Genomic DNA, 17,846 nt, shown 5'->3' with positions numbered 1-17,846 from the left:
TGTACGATACCACTCGGTATTTATTCTCTAATCGACAAAAATTACAATAATCATTTTTTATCCGCATCCTCTGAAAGATTTTATCTATCAAATTAATATCAAATCAGAAATAAACTCGATAGTACTCAATCATTTAAAAACAGCGATGGTATAAATATTTTTAGATACTTACAGATGTTCGTGCATTTCACTACTATGATTGATAAGTCGTTGACCGTTCATATATTCAAAGTAGACATGAATTAAAGACGTGTAACAAATAAACGTCTTGAATAAATTGTTTAAAATTGTTGACATTCATTACAGCCTAAAAATATATATTATTAGCATCTATATTATAGAGCATAGGCAAACGTCTTATAACACGATACTCTACGAACACGATTTTTATGTAACACGTTAGACAAATTTTGAAATATCATCATATAACACAATACTCTACGAGCGCAGTATTAATACGATGCAGTAGGAAAACTAACATGAATAGTTCAATACACAGACTATAAAAAGCATTCTACAGAACAATTAATATTGATGGTATAATGCAATCATTGATATTATGAGTATTGCTTTATTACGAACATTAGCGTAAAGAAATATGGATAAATTTTGATTTTTGTAATTTTTTTCTAAATTCTCGATTTTCTTTCATATTATATTTGAATTTTAAATTAATGTATATTTTTTGATCGCTAATATTGTTTCAATTTAGCACATCAAATTTCACATGAAATTTCCTATGGGGTTTTGAAGTATCATATAGTATTGTTTCCAAAACTGATATATGTAATTTCTTATAAGACTGTATAATTGAATCGTGTTGCAGAAAGGTCATCCATAGTTAGAAATGACCAATTGATTATTAAAAAAGAAAATTTGACTAAACACCTTCAGACCAGTAACACTTATTCGAAGCATGCTAAGTCCTGATACCATAAAGAAGGTTTTGGAATAAAATGAATCCAATAGTTCAGCAAACCTTTATAGAAAATGTCAAAATTCTTAATAACTCCAAATTTTTATTTCATGAATAAATAATATAAAAAATTTTTAAATGAAAACATTAGAAAATTACGCACTCTATTGCTTTCTGATGTCTCAGGGCATATAAGGAAATATCTTTATAGTATTTATCTTCTGATTCCGAAGGATTTAAGACATCATCATCTAAGACTTTCTCATCAATTAAATGAGAAAGTCGATACCTGTAATAATTATTTTTATTATAATACTTAATTATCATATAGATTATATATCGAACGTTACGGACTTTACCCTAATGTTTTAAATAATTCACAATTATGTTGCACGAACATCACAAACAATGTGTCCACCATAGCAAACGAGAAACAAACGATAAAGTAAACAACGTAAGTTTGGAAAATAATCAAATAATAATATTTCTGAATATCTACAAAATATTCAATGTGATGTAACATTGGTCGTTCACTCGTGTCATTCACCGTACCAAAAATTCCCTTTAGTGGTACAATCATAATATGTAGCATTGCCGCAGAAAAAATTGCTGCGAAAAGACACATAAACATAGTGTATAAAAAATTTGTTATAACCGTTTTAAAATGCATTAATTACCTGTACAGTAAATAGTAAATTTTCTCCCATTTTCGGCATATGTCGACATAATTTCCTTTTCACTATTTGTAGTGAAAAAACTATAATCCGTTTCTATACGATTTAGAATTGTTTTCATCTGCAGTTAATAATTTCTTATGTAGGAGTTTATGATACATTTACTTCAATAGTATACTAGTTAATATATATTTTTCTTTCGTTTTCATACAATATTCCAAAAAAGTAATATTAACAATTCTACTCATAGTTATTTTATTAAATTACAAAACAGTGAGGAAAAAAATATTTTTTTACAAAATAATAATATACATTAATTATATACCTTTTCCGTTTGAACTGCAATATTAATTATTTTAATTGCTGAAGAAAAATCGGAAAATAATGGTGCCAAGTCCCCTAGTATAACATTTATATCATCAAGTGAAGTAAAAATAGCACAAATCTGAAATAAAGAAGCGTAGAAAATAAACAACTCAAATACATTAAAGTGTCCATTAGATATAGCATTCGTAATTGCATACGATAAAAAAGTGATCCAAATTTATCTTGTAAGATTTTCTAATCAAATAATATATGTACATGGATAATACTGCACCTTAGCTACAATTTGTGTTGCACCAAATATGAATAGAAATATATAACTGATGCATTTTATTCTAAACGATTGATAAGGCCATTGACCTAAGATGCGTAACATTGTTTTGTTCAACATGAAATGACGATGATCAAAGAAATCCATGACGTTCGTAGAGTGTCGAGAATATACTGGCAATTCCGGAACCTATTCTCTTCACGGAATTATTCATAGACTTGTCATTTAGAATTCTCTTGGTATCAATAAGAGTCGCAAGAAATGTTGAAATTATATAAATACCTGCATTTATACTCTTCTCTATGATGAATAATTTATTCCTTATTGCCATTTCCCTTTTACTTGAAATTATCTGTCTATGCGGCATATTTAGTTGTTCAGTTAGAGAAAATAATATCCCAATTTGATTTGTTCGAAATAAGCTGCTAGCAAATTTTTTTCTTATTTATTTAGTATATCAAAATCAATTCATTGCAGTAGATGGTGATATTGATCGGGAAGTTCACAATTGTAATGGAAAAGAAGTTTGTATTCATTCTACATATCGTACGAAGATAATCGGAAGATAGGTTCTTTTATACTCAATAAATTAATAATAAATAATTTAAATTGGAGTTATAAAAGTGTATATAATTTAAGTCTGTTACAGGTCAAAGATTATTATTTTTAGTAATCATTATTATTTATTAATGTATAATATTCTACTTTTACTAAATATTATTTTACTTACAATTAAAGTGTTTATTTAGATAAGAAAACATGAAATAAATTTGGAAATTTATAAATAAAGAATCAGGAATGTCGCATTAATATTTTACTATAGTATTTTTCTAAAACATAATTTTATGATTTATCATAAGATTCCATAAAAAATTAAACAATGTGTCATTTACGAAATTATTAAGCCGAGCGTAAAACGGTGAAATATGATATTGACGTCCGTACAATCTTGAAAAGAGAAGAGATGATGTTATTATGTATATATGTTAACACAAGATTTCTAAGAAACAACGATTCTTACAGTACTGAATGTTTCCATAGACATGTTAAACATTTTTGCAGCAGTTAGCACACAATATACTCGTGATCTAATTAGCATGAGATAAATCACTTTTCTTGTGCGTAATGATGTATGATACCACTTCATATTTATTCTGTAATCCAAGAAAATTAATGTTAACTTCATTTTCATTTTCCTTAAACATTTTGTGTCTACATGTCGAAGCAACTTATGTACTAATAAAAAAAAGAAATAAAAAAAATTGAAGAATTAAAGCTACATAAAATGATCGAATTATAAAATATATCTACTTACAGATGCTCGTGCATTTGATCGCTGTGATCGATAACACGTTGACCGTTTACACATTGGAACAAGATGTGAGTTAATGTCGAGTAACAAACAGACACTTGTTGAAAAAGCTCTTTAGTTTCGTTCACACTTATCGTAGCCTAAACATAAGTTTTTGTCAGAATTACATATTGATTGCCTAAAAACATAAAAACTTGATTCTACTATACCTGAAAGACTGTGATACTTAGTTCAATCATGTTGAATCCTGCTTGAAGAAAAAGGGACGTAGAGTAATAGGATTCCAAAAGATTGGCAAACCTTCATATAAGAATCAAACACTTTGAATAAATGTGAACAATCAACATTTTCATTTTTCTTAGATAATACTAAATTTGTTGAAATGATTGAAATAAAATATTACAAACTCTATTGCATCTCGATGTCTACGAACGCATTCGGAAATATTCCGATAAGATTTATCATTTGATTTTGAAGGATTCAAATCTATCACCATAATATCGTCACCATTTTCGGTTATATAGTGTAGTCGATATCTGTAATATAATATTTGTAACAATATTTATATATGTATATATGTATATATATATATATATATATATATATATATGCATTTTCATAGCTTTTGTATGAAACAATATTATTTTACCCTAACGCTTTAAACAATGCACAAGCATGTTGCACCAATAGCACAAACATTGTGTCGACGGTAACGATTACGTAAACACAGATAAAGATAGTTACGCAAGAGTGTAATATAATAGGATAATAAAATGTTTGAGAGTCAACAAAATATTCAACGTGATGAACAAATGGTCGTTCTATCGTACCGTTTATGCTACTCATACTAATAGCTCTCAATGGTGGAATTATAAAAATAAGCATTGACACCAGAAAAAAACCTGCAAAAATGCAGATGTATGAACATTAAGAATATATAAAGTGAAAATATATTGTATGAAAATTTTCTGAAATTTTTAATTACCTATATAAATAATAGTAAATTTTCTTCCATCTTCGGCATACTCGAGTATGATTTTCATTTCACCATCTGTAGTGAATAAAGCATAATCTATTTGCACACGATCTAGAAGTTCTCTCATCTGTGGTTAACAATTTTTCCTTTTGTATTAACTTCAATCGTATAATAACATAAGTTATGTCTGCCTTTCCTTCATTTTTAAATTGAAATAAATCGACAATAACGCTAACATATCTAATATATTATACTGAAATTAATTTTACTCTATAAGCAATACCATATAATAGTTCAATACCTTTTCCGTTTTCATCGCAGTATTTATTAATTGTATTGTTGCAACTGAATCGGCAATCAATGGGGACATATCATTTAACACTACGTCTATTTCGTTAAACGAAGCAACAGTCGCGCATATCTGCGGTCAAGAATTGAAGAGAATAAAAAAAAATTCATTTAATTGTATTGCTTATTAAATATAGCACTCTACATTTTTGTATGGTAAAAGAAACAATGATTTTAATCTATTTCGTGAGATTTTCTATTCGAATAATATATAAAGAAAATTCTGCACCTTAGCTATAATTTGTGTTCCAGCTAAGAAGAATAAAATTATCAAACCGATGTATTTTGTTTTAATCGATTGATAAGGCCATTGGCCCAATAATGATAGCATGCCTTTATTGATCGCGTAGTGACGACCATCAAAGAAATCCATCACGTTCATAGAATGTCTAGAATACACTAAAATAGGGAAATCCCCTTTGCCTGTCTGAGCTACTCATAGTCAGTTCAATAATAGTCTCATCATTTATGATTCTCTTGGTATCAATAACAGTCACAGGGGATGTCGATAATTATACAGATGTCTGCATTTACACGCTTTGATTGCATGCTATGAGAAATAATTAATCCCTCAATCACTTTCCTTTTATGTGAAAAGATCGATCTAAGCGATGTATTTTGTTGCGTAGTCACGGGGAACGTCTTATTTAATTTGTGCGAACTAAACTACACTTTTAGCAATTATTTACTTATTTACATTGTTAATTGAAATTAAAACATATAATTAAAGCATTCAAAGAAGAAAGATAAAAATATTTTGAGGGAAACAGTAACATCGTTTATTATTTTATTATATATGTGTTTCGAGTACTATATGGGTAATATTATCTTAAATCGATTTCCTTCGATATATCGAAGGAAATCAACTTTATTATGGCAACGAAGCTGAGATGCGACGTGGATTCGGACTTTTGTACGATGTTTTAAGATGTAAGTTGTTTAAATAAAAAAAAAAACAAGATTTAAATCTTACTTGTAAATTTGTTTCTTTTTTTTTATCTAGTACTAAATTCTAAATCTTAAACCTATTCTTGGATATATTTTGTGCGTTGATTTAAAAAAAAAAGATTGATTTTACAACAGCGACTTTATTTTTCAAGATACAATATAGATGCTGCTATGCACTTTATATCTTCTCGATTTTTCTTAGACAGAAATGTTAGATAGAAATACATTCTGTGAGATATTGGATTTTGATCTCAAAATTATGCATTAATAAATTGTGAAAGAGTCGTCTCGTTATTGATATATAAAGAAGAATATTTTCCAGAAGAAGTGATATTGTTACTATCAAGACACATGATCGAATTTTAAGGGTATAACGAATAAACATCAATGAAATTTATTAATCTTATTTTTTGATAAACTTATTTTTATTTTCTGATGCATTATTCAGGTGGTTGGCTTGAAAAACATCGAGAATATTCTTTTATAAGTTAGGATACATTTAGCAGTTACTATGTCTCGTCAGCGAATAGTTGTATCAGCATTTACACTTGGTAAATCATATTTCTGTAGTTATAAGCATATATTCAAAGTGTAGTATGATAGTAAATAAATAGTGTACAGAGTTCAGAAGTTTGCGTCCAGAACGATACAAGGTTAAGAGGAATTTTTCGTCTAATCCATCCATTTCCAACTTTGAAGCTGTTCAAGTCAACAGAGTAGTATAAATGATGAACGTGTGGATCGAAGTGAGTAGAAAATTTAAGAAATCGCATATGATATCGTATCAATTATCGCTTGTTAGAAGCAATACTCTGTCACGATATACGAGGCATTGAACGCACGTTATATCACTGATCTTTTCTCATTCGATGATGGCAGAACAACTGGCAATGTATCGAAAATATGAGTGTTTTATAAAACGTATACTATTATGTGTCGGTTTATGGCCTGTGGAAAATACGGGGAGCTTATGTTTCTATTGATATTTACCAATTTTCGCTATATTATCTGCAACCTTTATGTTTTTTGGTACATTGAAATTCTGTCTAGAAAATTTTGATAATGTAAAAGTATTATCGAAAGGACTCAGTCCTTTAGGAAGCTTTACCTTAGTAGTTGTGAAGGTATGTCAGATATTTGATCGTCAATATGAAATAATGAGAATTATATTGAATTTTTTGTCAGGCACTGATGTTCTTTTTATATCGAGAGCAATTACACAAATTGAATTTGAATTTAAAATCGATGTTCGAAGAAATGCTTAAAAAAACACATTATCGACCTGTTGTATTATCACTGCTAAATCTTTTTAAATATCCAGCATGTATTGTTTACTATTTAACCATGTTTGCAATACTAATGTATACATTTAGACCGTTTTTATTGATCATCTATCAAGTTATCAAGAACGTCAGTCCCAAACATTACGTTCTTCCCTTTCCTACCACTTTTCCATGGATCGATGAAACTCCGAACATGGTTTTTCAAGTGCAATTTCTTTTCGAAATTATATTCGGTTGGTTCGTGATTTGCGTGACCAGCGGCGTCGATACGGTTTACGGATTTTACATATTTCAAATGAGTGGCGATCTACGTGCCATGTGTTTCGAATGCAAGAATTTTGGAAAATCATCTAAGGAGCTCGATGTTATTCTACGTAACTTCATTAAAAGACAGATCTTACTTTTACGTTGTCGTGATATCATACAAAATGTTTATGGACCAATCGTGCTGTGCTTAATAGTGAGCAGTGTTATCGTCCTATGTGCGTTGATATTTCAAATGTTTCAGGTATAATAATTATCTTTATATATAATTTCGATATTGATACATATTTTATTTAATACTTCATAGTATAAAAGATCTTCATCGATAAGATTAACATTTTCTTCAATACTTTTCTTTTTTCTGTTTAATCAAATAATGGCGAATTAAAAATATTACTTTTCATATTAGCATTTCGCTATGATAACTCAACATATTTTTCATTGAAAAGACAGAAATAAGTATAGGTAAAACTCTTCTGATTTTTATTTATGGGATGATGAAAATGACCCAAGCATTTTTGTATTCTTGGTATGGAAGTATTCTTAATGTTGAGGTATTCATCATTTCGAATAATATATGTACTTCTTCTCTTTCTAACTCTTTTTCATTGTATTAATATCAATTTTTTGTTTATATATACAGAGTGAAGCATTCCGACGAAGTATTTATAGCTGTAGATGGTATCAAGACGGAAACAGTAAACTGGTGAAAGGTGTTCTTCTTATATTGGTACAAAAACCAATTATATTGACAGCATGTCACCTCTTTTTTATTTCATTGGATCTTTTCATCAAAGTAAACATTGCTATTACAAATTACATATCATTTTTAATTCTCGTTCGACTAACCATTTTTGGTTTTTTATTTTTAGATACTTAATACGTCCTTGTCATATTATTTTTTGTTGCAAACATTTGACGAGAATAATAATGAACGTTAAATAAAATTATTCAAAAGTATTAAAAATATAGTTACATTTTAAGCACTATATACGGGTACATGATTTCTAAAAAATAAAATATTATAAAATATGACATATAAGATATGAACGTAAAATGGTCTTCTTATGTAATATTCATATTAACATCTATATAACATTGTGGGTATTTTCTATATTAAAATTATTATAACGTATGATTTGTGGTTAATATTTTACTTTTTAAATAAAAAAGATGGATATAAATTCAACGTTCTTATTATTACATAAAAAAATACAGTATAATATAAATATATATATATATATATATATATATATATATATATATATTGCATCTATTTATAATTATTATATGTATATATATATGTTTTTTTAGTTATATTCTAAATATAAATTCTACATAATGTTGAATTCTATATCCAAAATTATACATAAAAGAATCGAGTAATAATCATCTGGTGATTCTCAGTTTAATACGATGAGAAAAAATAATATGAATTCATGAAATATGTTACCATGACACGCGAATCATCTACGACAGAAACTACAACTTTTTTCTTCAGTTCTTCTTCATTCGAAGAACATCGAGCATCTGTTTTTTCTTTATTTTTTTCATCAACGCATCATACATTCCATTTTTTTATTTTATTAAAATCCAATGTCCGCAACGATTTGTTCTGAAATATCGAAAGATGAATCGGATTTCAAGGTGTTCGATTCGATTAAAACATCCACCGATATTCATAAAGCAAACATATTCGATGCTTATTCGAACATTTTTCGACTTATTATTGTACACTGGATGCCACGGCGTTATTTATTGAAAGAGGAACAACGTAACAAGGAACTGAACGATTTGATTTTACCCAGCAATACGCAATGGCGCCATCGAGTTTATTACACACTGGTCGAATTACAACGAGAAAGAGACATCAAAATAATCGGATTAGAGTAAGGATGTATACTTTTATTTAATAATAAATTAAACACATGCATACATATTTATGATAGGAAAGAGAAATAGAAAGAGAGAGGGACAGAAATGGGGATGAAGGAGACATTCACGAAACACGACATTTAAGAAATGAAGCAGAATACAGAATTGCATTTTTCTTTTGACGTTTATATATTGTTTATCATCATACAATTGACGCTGTCAACGATGTTCCATCTGTCATTATGAATAAGTTCATAGCTGCGTGGTCACATTTAGTTTTTCGTTTAGATAATAATTAATTCTTCGATCAATTCTCGATCGTTCGAATTATTTTTAAAATGTTTGAAGCTCATTCATACCGATTTCGTATTTTAGATAAAATAAAAATCGTAATGATATAAGTATATTATAGGTTAGTGTAGTAATAATCATTTCTAGATATTTTTGAGTTTGACAAATTTAAAAATTCGGATCAGTCGATTAGAGATAAATTATAGTACATGAATCGATATTCTGTATTTTTTTATTTTTTTTATTTTTTTTTAAGTATGATCTCTTTAACCGTGTATCTTTTTAGAGAAGATAAAATCGTCTCTAAAAAGTTTGATCACTGTAGTACGTAGACTCTGATGCAAACTCATTTCTACATCCTCGATAATGGTGGAAACAAGAAGAAAAGATGAAAAGGGAACGAAATTAAGGGATCCCCAGGATTACGAATGGAGTCCAGAAAAATTAGAACGAATTGTGAAGGCGAAAATCTTGAAGGAAGAAGATACGAGTAATTTGTCCGCTATGTTCAGTTCTAATGGTTCTATGACGGAAACTTACATTGAACCGGGATGGCGAATCGAAGATATCCTATTAGCAGCTAAAGTTCTTGGAGAAAAAGAAAATCAGTCTGGTTATGCCAAAGAAGCTGAGATGCGACGTGTATTTGGACTCTATTTAAATAATATGTGTACTTAAAAATATTGCGCCTTAGCTAAAATCTGTGTTTCAATTAATAAGAATAAAATTATGAAACTGATGTAGTTTGTTCTAATCGATTGATGAGGTCATTGGCCAATAAGAACAGTATGCCCTTATTGATTGCGTAATTACGACTGTCAAGAAAATCCATTACATTCATAGAATGTCGTAAATACATTTAGAGAGAAATGCCCATTCCTTGATTAAACTACATATAATTAGTTCAATAGTAGTTTTGTCATTTAAGATTCTCTTGTTAACAGTAAGAGTCACAAATGATGTAGATACTTATTATAGATGTTTGTGTTTATACGCTTATAGGATGAACAATTAATTAATTAAGCATCGTTTAGGTAAAAGGAATGTCTTATTCAATTTATATGAAATAATATGCTCTGCCAAGTATTATTTGCTTAAATATATTGTTTCAAAATCAATCCATTTTATTAATAAGTTATATTAATCCAAAAGTAAACGATAGAGCAAAAGATGTTTGTGCTTATTGTATATAATAAATGGATTGGATTTAATTATTTCGGATTTAATACTTTAGCATTTCACTATGACTGGTTGTTATAATTTAAGTCAACACTGAAAATATTTGGATTTAAATTATATTTGAATTTTGTAAAAATCGAAAATTATGATGTGATAATAATTATTACTCTTTTTTGTTAATTTCAGTTTTATTCCATTGAGGCTTCTAACAATAAACATATGTAAAGATATATAAATTAATAAAGTACTTTGGAAATTTTATAGAAATAAATATACACAAATTCTTGACAATACCATTTTTTTTAAATTAATTGGTGGGTAGATGTGTTATTCTGTATCTTAGCGATTAATGATAGAATTCCATATTTCAAATTTTCATTGAAAAGATCGCATAACAGTGAAGTATGAAATCGAGGTACGAACAATCTTGAACAATAAAAATCAAATTAGTACGAAAACATATTTATATAAAATGATAAAAAATAATAATTCTTACAGAGCTAAAAGTTTCCAATGATACGTTTAATAGTCCTGCAGCTGTTAGTATAGAAGGTTTCAATGATCTAAGTGTCATCAAAGCGATTACTTTTCTTGTTCGTAAAGATGTACGATACCACTCGGTATTTATTCTGTAATCGACAAAAATTACAATAATCATTTTTTATCCGCATCCTCTGAAAGATTTTATCTTTCAAATTAATATCAAATCAGAAATAAACTCGATAGTACTCAATCATTTAAAAACAGCGAGTGTATAAATATTTTTAGATACTTACAGATGTTCGTGCATTTCACTACTATGATTGATAAGTCGTTGACCGTTCATACATTCAAAGTAGACATGAATTAAAGCCGTGTAACAAATAAACATGTCTTGAATAAATTGTTTAAAATTGTTGACATTCATTACAGCCTAAAAATATGATATTATAGAGCATAGGCAAATCTCTTATAACATCATACTCTACGAACACGATTTTTATGTAACACGTTAGACAAATTTTGAAATATTATCATATATCACAATACTCTACGAGCGCAGAATTATTACGATGCAGTAGGAAAACTGACATGAATAGTTCAATACACAGACTATAAGAAGCATTCTACAGAACAATTAATATTGATGGTATAATGCAATCATTGATATTATGAGTATTGCTTTATTACGAACATTAGCGTAAAGAAATATGGATAAATTTTGATTTTTGTAATTTTTTTCTAAATTCTCGATTTTCTTTCATGTTATATTTGAATTTTAAATTAATGTATATTTTTTGATCGCTAATATTGTTTCAATTTAGCACGTCAAATTTCACAGGAAATTTCCTATGGGGTTTTGAAGTATCATATAGTATTGTTTCCAAAACTGATATATGTAATTTCTTATAAGACTGTATAATTGAATCGTGTTGCAGAAAGGTCATCCATAGTTAGAAATGACCAATTGATTATTAAAAAAGAAAATTTGACTAAACACCTTCAGACCAGTAACACTTATTCGAAGCATGCTAAGTCCTGATACCATAAAGAAGGTTTTGGAATAAAATGAATCCAATAGTTCAGCAAACCTTTATAGAAAATGTCAAAATTCTTAATAACTCCAAATTTTTATTTCATGAATAAATAATATAAAAAATTTTTAAATGAAAATATTAGAAAATTACGCACTCTATTGCTTTCTGATGTCTCAGGGCATATAAGGAAATATCTTTATAGTATTTATCTTCTGATTCCGAAGGATTTAAGACATCATCATCTAAGACTTTCTCATCAATTAAATGAGAAAGTCGATACCTATAATAATTATTTTTATTATAATACTTAATTATCATATAGATTATATATCGAACGTTACGGACTTTACCCTAATGTTTTAAATAATCCACAATTATGCTGCACGAACATCACAAACAATGTGTCCACCATAGCAAACGAGAAACAAACGATAAAGTAAACAACGTAAGTTTGGAAAATAATCAAATAATAATATTTCTGAATATCTACAAAATATTCAACGTGATGTAACATTAGTCGTTCACTCGTATCATTCACCTTAGTAAAAATTCCCTTCAGTGGTACAAGCATAAAACGTAGCATTGCCACAAAAAAAATGGCTGCGAAAGGACACATAAACATGGTGTATAAAAAATTTATTATAACCGTTTTAAAATGCATTAATTACCTGTACAGTAAATAGTAAATTTTCTCCCATTTTCGGCATATGTCGACATAATTTCCTTTTCACTATTTGTAGTGAAAAAACTATAATCCGTTTCTATACGATTTAGAATTGTTTTCATCTGCAGTTAATAATTTCTTATGTAGGAGTTTATGATACATTTACTTCAATAGTATACTAGTTAATATATATTTTTCTTTCGTTTTCATACAATATTCCAAAAAAGTAATATTAACAATTCTACTCATAGTTATTTTATTAAATTACAAAACAGTGAGGAAAAAAATATTTTTTTACAAAATAATAATATACATTAATTATATACCTTTTCCGTTTGAACTGCAATATTAATTATTTTAATTGCTGAAGAAAAATCGGAAAATAATGGTGCCAAGTCCCCTAGTATAACATTTATATCATCAAGTGAAGTAAAAATAGCACAAATCTGAAATAAAGAAGCGTAGAAAATAAACAACTCAAATACATTAAAGTGTCCATTAGATATAGCATTCGTAATTGCATACGATAAAAAAGTGATCCAAATTTATCTTGTAAGATTTTCTAATCAAATAATATATGTACATGGATAATACTGCACCTTAGCTACAATTTGTGTTGCACCAAATATGAATAGAAATATATAACTGATGCATTTTATTCTAAACGATTGATAAGGCCATTGACCTAAGATGCGTAACATTGTTTTGTTCAACATGAAATGACGATGATCAAAGAAATCCATGACGTTCGTAGAGTGTCGAGAATATACTGGCAATTCCGGAACCTATTTTCTTCACGGAATTATTCATAGACTTGTCATTTAGAATTCTCTTGGTATCAATAAGAGTCGCAAGAGATATCGATAATTACATGCTTGTCTATAAAGAATAATTAATTGCTTAGTCATTTTCGTTTTACGTGAGATTATCGATCTTTATGACGTATTTAGCCGTTCAGTCACAAAGGGAATATCTCTATTTGATTTGAGCGAAGTAGGGGCTAGCAATTATTTACTTATTTATTTAGTATATAGAAGTCAATTCATTGCAGTAGATGGTGATATTGATCAGGAAGTTAACAATTGTAATAGAAAAGAAATTTGTATTCATTCTACATATCGTACGAAGATAATCGGAAGATAGGTTCTTTTATACTCAATAAATTAATAATAAATAATTTAAATTGGAGTTATAAAAGTGTATATAATTTAAGTCTGTTACAGGTCAAAGATTATTATTTTTAGTAATCATTATTATTTATTAATGTATAATATTCTACTTTTACTAAATATTATTTTAGTTACAATTAAAGTGTTTATTTAGATAAGAAAACATGAAATAAATTTGGAAATTTATAAATAAAGAATCAGGAATGTCGCATTAATATTTTACTATAGTATTTTTCTAAAACATAATTTTATGATTTATCATAAGATTCCATAAAAAATTAAACCATGTGTCATTTACGAAATTATTAAGCCGAGCGTAAAACGGTGAAATATGATATTGACGTCCGTACAATCTTGAAAAGAGAAGAGATGATGTTATTATGTATATATGTTAACACAAGATTTCTAAGAAACAACGATTCTTACAGTACTGAATGTTTCCATAGACATGTTAAACATTTTTGCAGCAGTTAGCACACAATATACTCGTGATCTAATTAGCATGAGATAAATCACTTTTCTTGTGCGTAATGATGTATGATACCACTTCATATTTATTCTGTAATCCAAGAAAATTAATGTTAACTTCATTTTCATTTTCCTTAAACATTTTGTGTCTACATATCGAAGCAACTTATGTACTAATAAAAAAAAGAAATAAAAAAAAATTGAAGAATTAAAGCTACATAAAATGATCGAATTATAAAATATATCTACTTACAGATGCTCGTGCATTTGATTGCTGTGATCGATAACACGTTGACCGTTTACACATTGGAACAAGATGTGAGTTAATGTCGAGTAACAAACAGACACTTGTTGAAAAAGCTCTTTAGTTTCGTTCACACTTATCGTAGCCTAAACATAAGTTTTTGTCAGAATTACATATTGATTGCCTAAAAACATAAAAACTTGATTCTACTATACCTGAAAGACTGTGATACTTAGTTCAATCATGTTGAATCCTGCTTGAAGAAAAAGGGACGTAGAGTAATAGGATTCCAAAAGATTGGCAAACCTTCATATAAGAATCAAACACTTTAAATAAATGTGAACAATCAACATTTTCATTTTTCTTAGATAATACTAAATTTGTTGAAATGATTGAAATAAAATATTACAAACTCTATTGCATCTCGATGTCTACGAACGCATTCGGAAATATTCCGATAAGATTTATCATTTGATTTTGAAGGATTCAAATCTATCACCATAATATCGTCACCATTTTCGATTATATAGTGTAGTCGATATCTGTAATATAATATTTGTAACACTATTTATATATGTATATATGTATATATGTATATATATATATATATATGCATTTTCATAGCTTTTGTATGAAACAATAGTATTTTACCCTAAGGCTTTAAACAATGCACAAGCATGTTGCACCAATAGCACAAACATTGTGTCGACGGTAACGATTACGTAAACACAGATAAAGATAGTTACGCAAGAGTGTAATATAATAGGATAATAAAATGTTTGAGAGTCAACAAAATATTCAACGTGATGAACAAATGGTCGTTCTATCGTACCGTTTATGCTACTCATACTAATAGCTCTCAATGGTGGAATTATAAAAATAAGCATTGACACCAGAAAAAAACCTGCAAAAATGCAGATGTATGAAAATTAAGAATATATAAAGTGAAAATATATTGTATGAAAATTTTCTGAAATTTTTAATTACCTATATAAATAATAGTAAATTTTCTTCCATCTTCGGCATACTCGAGTATGATTTTCATTTCACCATCTGTAGTGAATAAAGCATAATCTATTTGCACACGATTTAGAAGTTCTCTCATCTGTGGTTAACAATTTTTCCTTTTGTATTAACTTCAATCGTATAATAACATAAGTTATGTCTGCCTTTCCTTCATTTTTAAATTGAAATAAATCGACAATAACGCTAACATATCTAATATATTATACTGAAATTAATTTTACTCTATAAGCAATACCATATAACAGTTCAATACCTTTTCCGTTTTCGTCGCAGTATTTATTAATTGTATTGTTGCAATTGAATCGGCAATCAATGGGGACATATCATTTAACACTACGTCTATTTCGTTAAACGAAGCAACAGTCGCGCATATCTGCGGTCAAGAATTGAAGAGAATAAAAAAAAATTCATTTAATTGTATTGCTTATTAAATATAGCACTCTACATTTTTGTATGGTAAAAGAAGCAATGATTTTAATCTATTTCGTGAGATTTTCTATTCGAATAATATACAAAGAAAATTCTGCACCTTAGCTATAATTTGTGTTCCAGCTAAGAAGAATAAAATTATCAAACCGATGTATTTTGTTTTAATCGATTGATAAGGCCATTGGCCCAATAATGATAGCATGCCTTTATTGATCGCGTAGTGACGACCATCAAAGAAATCCATCACGTTCATAGAATGTCTAGAATACACTAAAATAGGGAAATCCCCTTTGCCTGTCTGAGCTACTCATAGTCAGTTCAATAATAGTCTCATCATTTATGATTCTCTTGGTATCAATAACAGTCACAGGGGATGTCGATAATTATACAGATGTCTGCATTTACACGCTTTGATTGCATGCTATGAGAAATAATTAATCCCTCAATCACTTTCCTTTTATGTGAAAAGATCGATCTAAGCGATGTATTTTGTTGCGTAGTCACGGGGAACGTCTTATTTAATTTGTGCGAACTAAGCTACACTTTTAGCAATTATTTACTTATTTACATTGTTAATTGAAATTAAAACATATAATTAAAGCATTCAAAGAAGAAAGATAAAAATATTTTGAGGGAAACAGTAACATCGTTTATTATTTTATTATATATGTGTTTCGAGTACTATATGGGTAATATTATCTTAAATCGATTTCCTTCGATATATCGAAGGAAATCAACTTTGTTATGGCAACGAAGCTGAGATGCGACGTGGATTCGGACTTTTGTACGATGTTTTAAGATGTAAGTTGTTTAAATAAAAAAAAAACAAGATTTAAATCTTACTTGTAAATTTGTTTCTTTTTTTTTATCTAGTACTAAATTCTAAATCTTAAACCTATTCTTGGATATATTTTGTGCATTGATTTAAAAAAAAAAGATTGATTTTACAACAGCGACTTTATTTTTCAAGATACAATATAGATGCTGCTATGCACTTTATATCTTCTCGATTTTTCTTAGACAGAAATGTTAGATAGAAATACATTCTGTGAGATATTGGATTTTGATCTCAAAATTATGCATTAATAAATTGTGAAAGAGTCGTCTCGTTATTGATATATAAAGAAGAATATTTGCCAGAAGAAGTGATATTGTTACCATCAAGACACATGATCGAATTTTAAGGGTATAACGAATAAACATCAATGAAATTTATTAATCTTATTTTTTGATAAACTTATTTTTATTTTCTGATGCATTATTCAGGTGGTTGGCTTGAAAAACATCGAGAATATTCTTTTATAAGTTAGGATACATTTAGCAGTTACTATGTCTCGTCAGCGAATAGTTGTATCAGCAGTTACACTTGGTAAATCATATTTCTGTAGTTATAAGCATATATTCAAAGTGTAGTATGATAGTAAATAAATAGTGTACAGAGTTCAGAAGTTTGCGTCCAGAACGATACAAGGTTAAGAGGAATTTTTCGTCTAATCCATCCATTTCCAACTTTGAAGCTGTTCAAGTCAACAGAGTAGAATCTCTAGTGATATATAATTGTAGGATTTCCATATTTACGTTTGTTATTACGGTTAATAAGTAGTATTTAACATTTGGACGTCTATGCCATGTTATGTGGCAACAATCGGTCGTTTCAACTAATTAGAC

At 28.3% G+C, this 17,846-nt stretch overlaps 3 protein-coding genes across 3 annotated transcripts; 1 reads left to right on the top strand and 2 right to left on the bottom strand.

Moving 5' to 3' along the window:
- Positions 1-172: 172 nt before the first annotated feature.
- Positions 173-4,703, bottom strand: LOC124427232. Its single transcript, XM_046969843.1, has 12 exons — positions 4,483-4,703; positions 4,147-4,399; positions 3,905-4,033; positions 3,707-3,797; positions 3,501-3,637; positions 3,207-3,339; positions 1,916-2,035; positions 1,594-1,711; positions 1,276-1,525; positions 1,080-1,205; positions 889-979; positions 173-307 (listed from the first exon to the last, which is right to left on the bottom strand). Exons 1-12 carry the CDS (start codon positions 4,598-4,600, stop codon positions 227-229), a joined length of 1,647 nt encoding a protein of 548 aa, XP_046825799.1. The 5' UTR covers positions 4,601-4,703; the 3' UTR covers positions 173-226.
- Positions 4,704-6,638: 1,935 nt separating this feature from the next.
- LOC124427526 lies at positions 6,639-8,257 on the top strand. Its single transcript, XM_046970539.1, has 6 exons — positions 6,639-6,741; positions 6,841-6,893; positions 6,955-7,560; positions 7,766-7,870; positions 7,960-8,112; positions 8,189-8,257. The coding sequence occupies exons 1-6, from the start codon at positions 6,639-6,641 to the stop codon at positions 8,255-8,257; spliced, it is 1,089 nt and encodes a 362-aa protein (XP_046826495.1).
- A 2,690-nt stretch (positions 8,258-10,947) lies between these two features.
- Positions 10,948-16,206, bottom strand: LOC124427230 (odorant receptor 13a-like). Its single transcript, XM_046969840.1, has 14 exons — positions 15,711-16,206; positions 15,375-15,627; positions 15,137-15,265; positions 14,939-15,029; positions 14,733-14,869; positions 14,438-14,570; positions 13,169-13,288; positions 12,847-12,964; positions 12,529-12,778; positions 12,333-12,458; positions 12,142-12,232; positions 11,438-11,574; positions 11,158-11,290; positions 10,948-11,087 (listed from the first exon to the last, which is right to left on the bottom strand). The coding sequence occupies exons 1-14, from the start codon at positions 15,826-15,828 to the stop codon at positions 11,037-11,039; spliced, it is 1,887 nt and encodes a 628-aa protein (XP_046825796.1). The 5' UTR covers positions 15,829-16,206; the 3' UTR covers positions 10,948-11,036.
- Between the last annotated feature and the right edge of the window lie 1,640 nt (positions 16,207-17,846).

Source organism: Vespa crabro, chromosome 10 (assembly GCF_910589235.1).
Source record: "Vespa crabro chromosome 10, iyVesCrab1.2, whole genome shotgun sequence".
Taxonomy (NCBI): Eukaryota; Metazoa; Arthropoda; class Insecta; order Hymenoptera; family Vespidae; genus Vespa; species Vespa crabro.
This window is presented reverse-complemented; position numbering and strand designations above follow the sequence as displayed.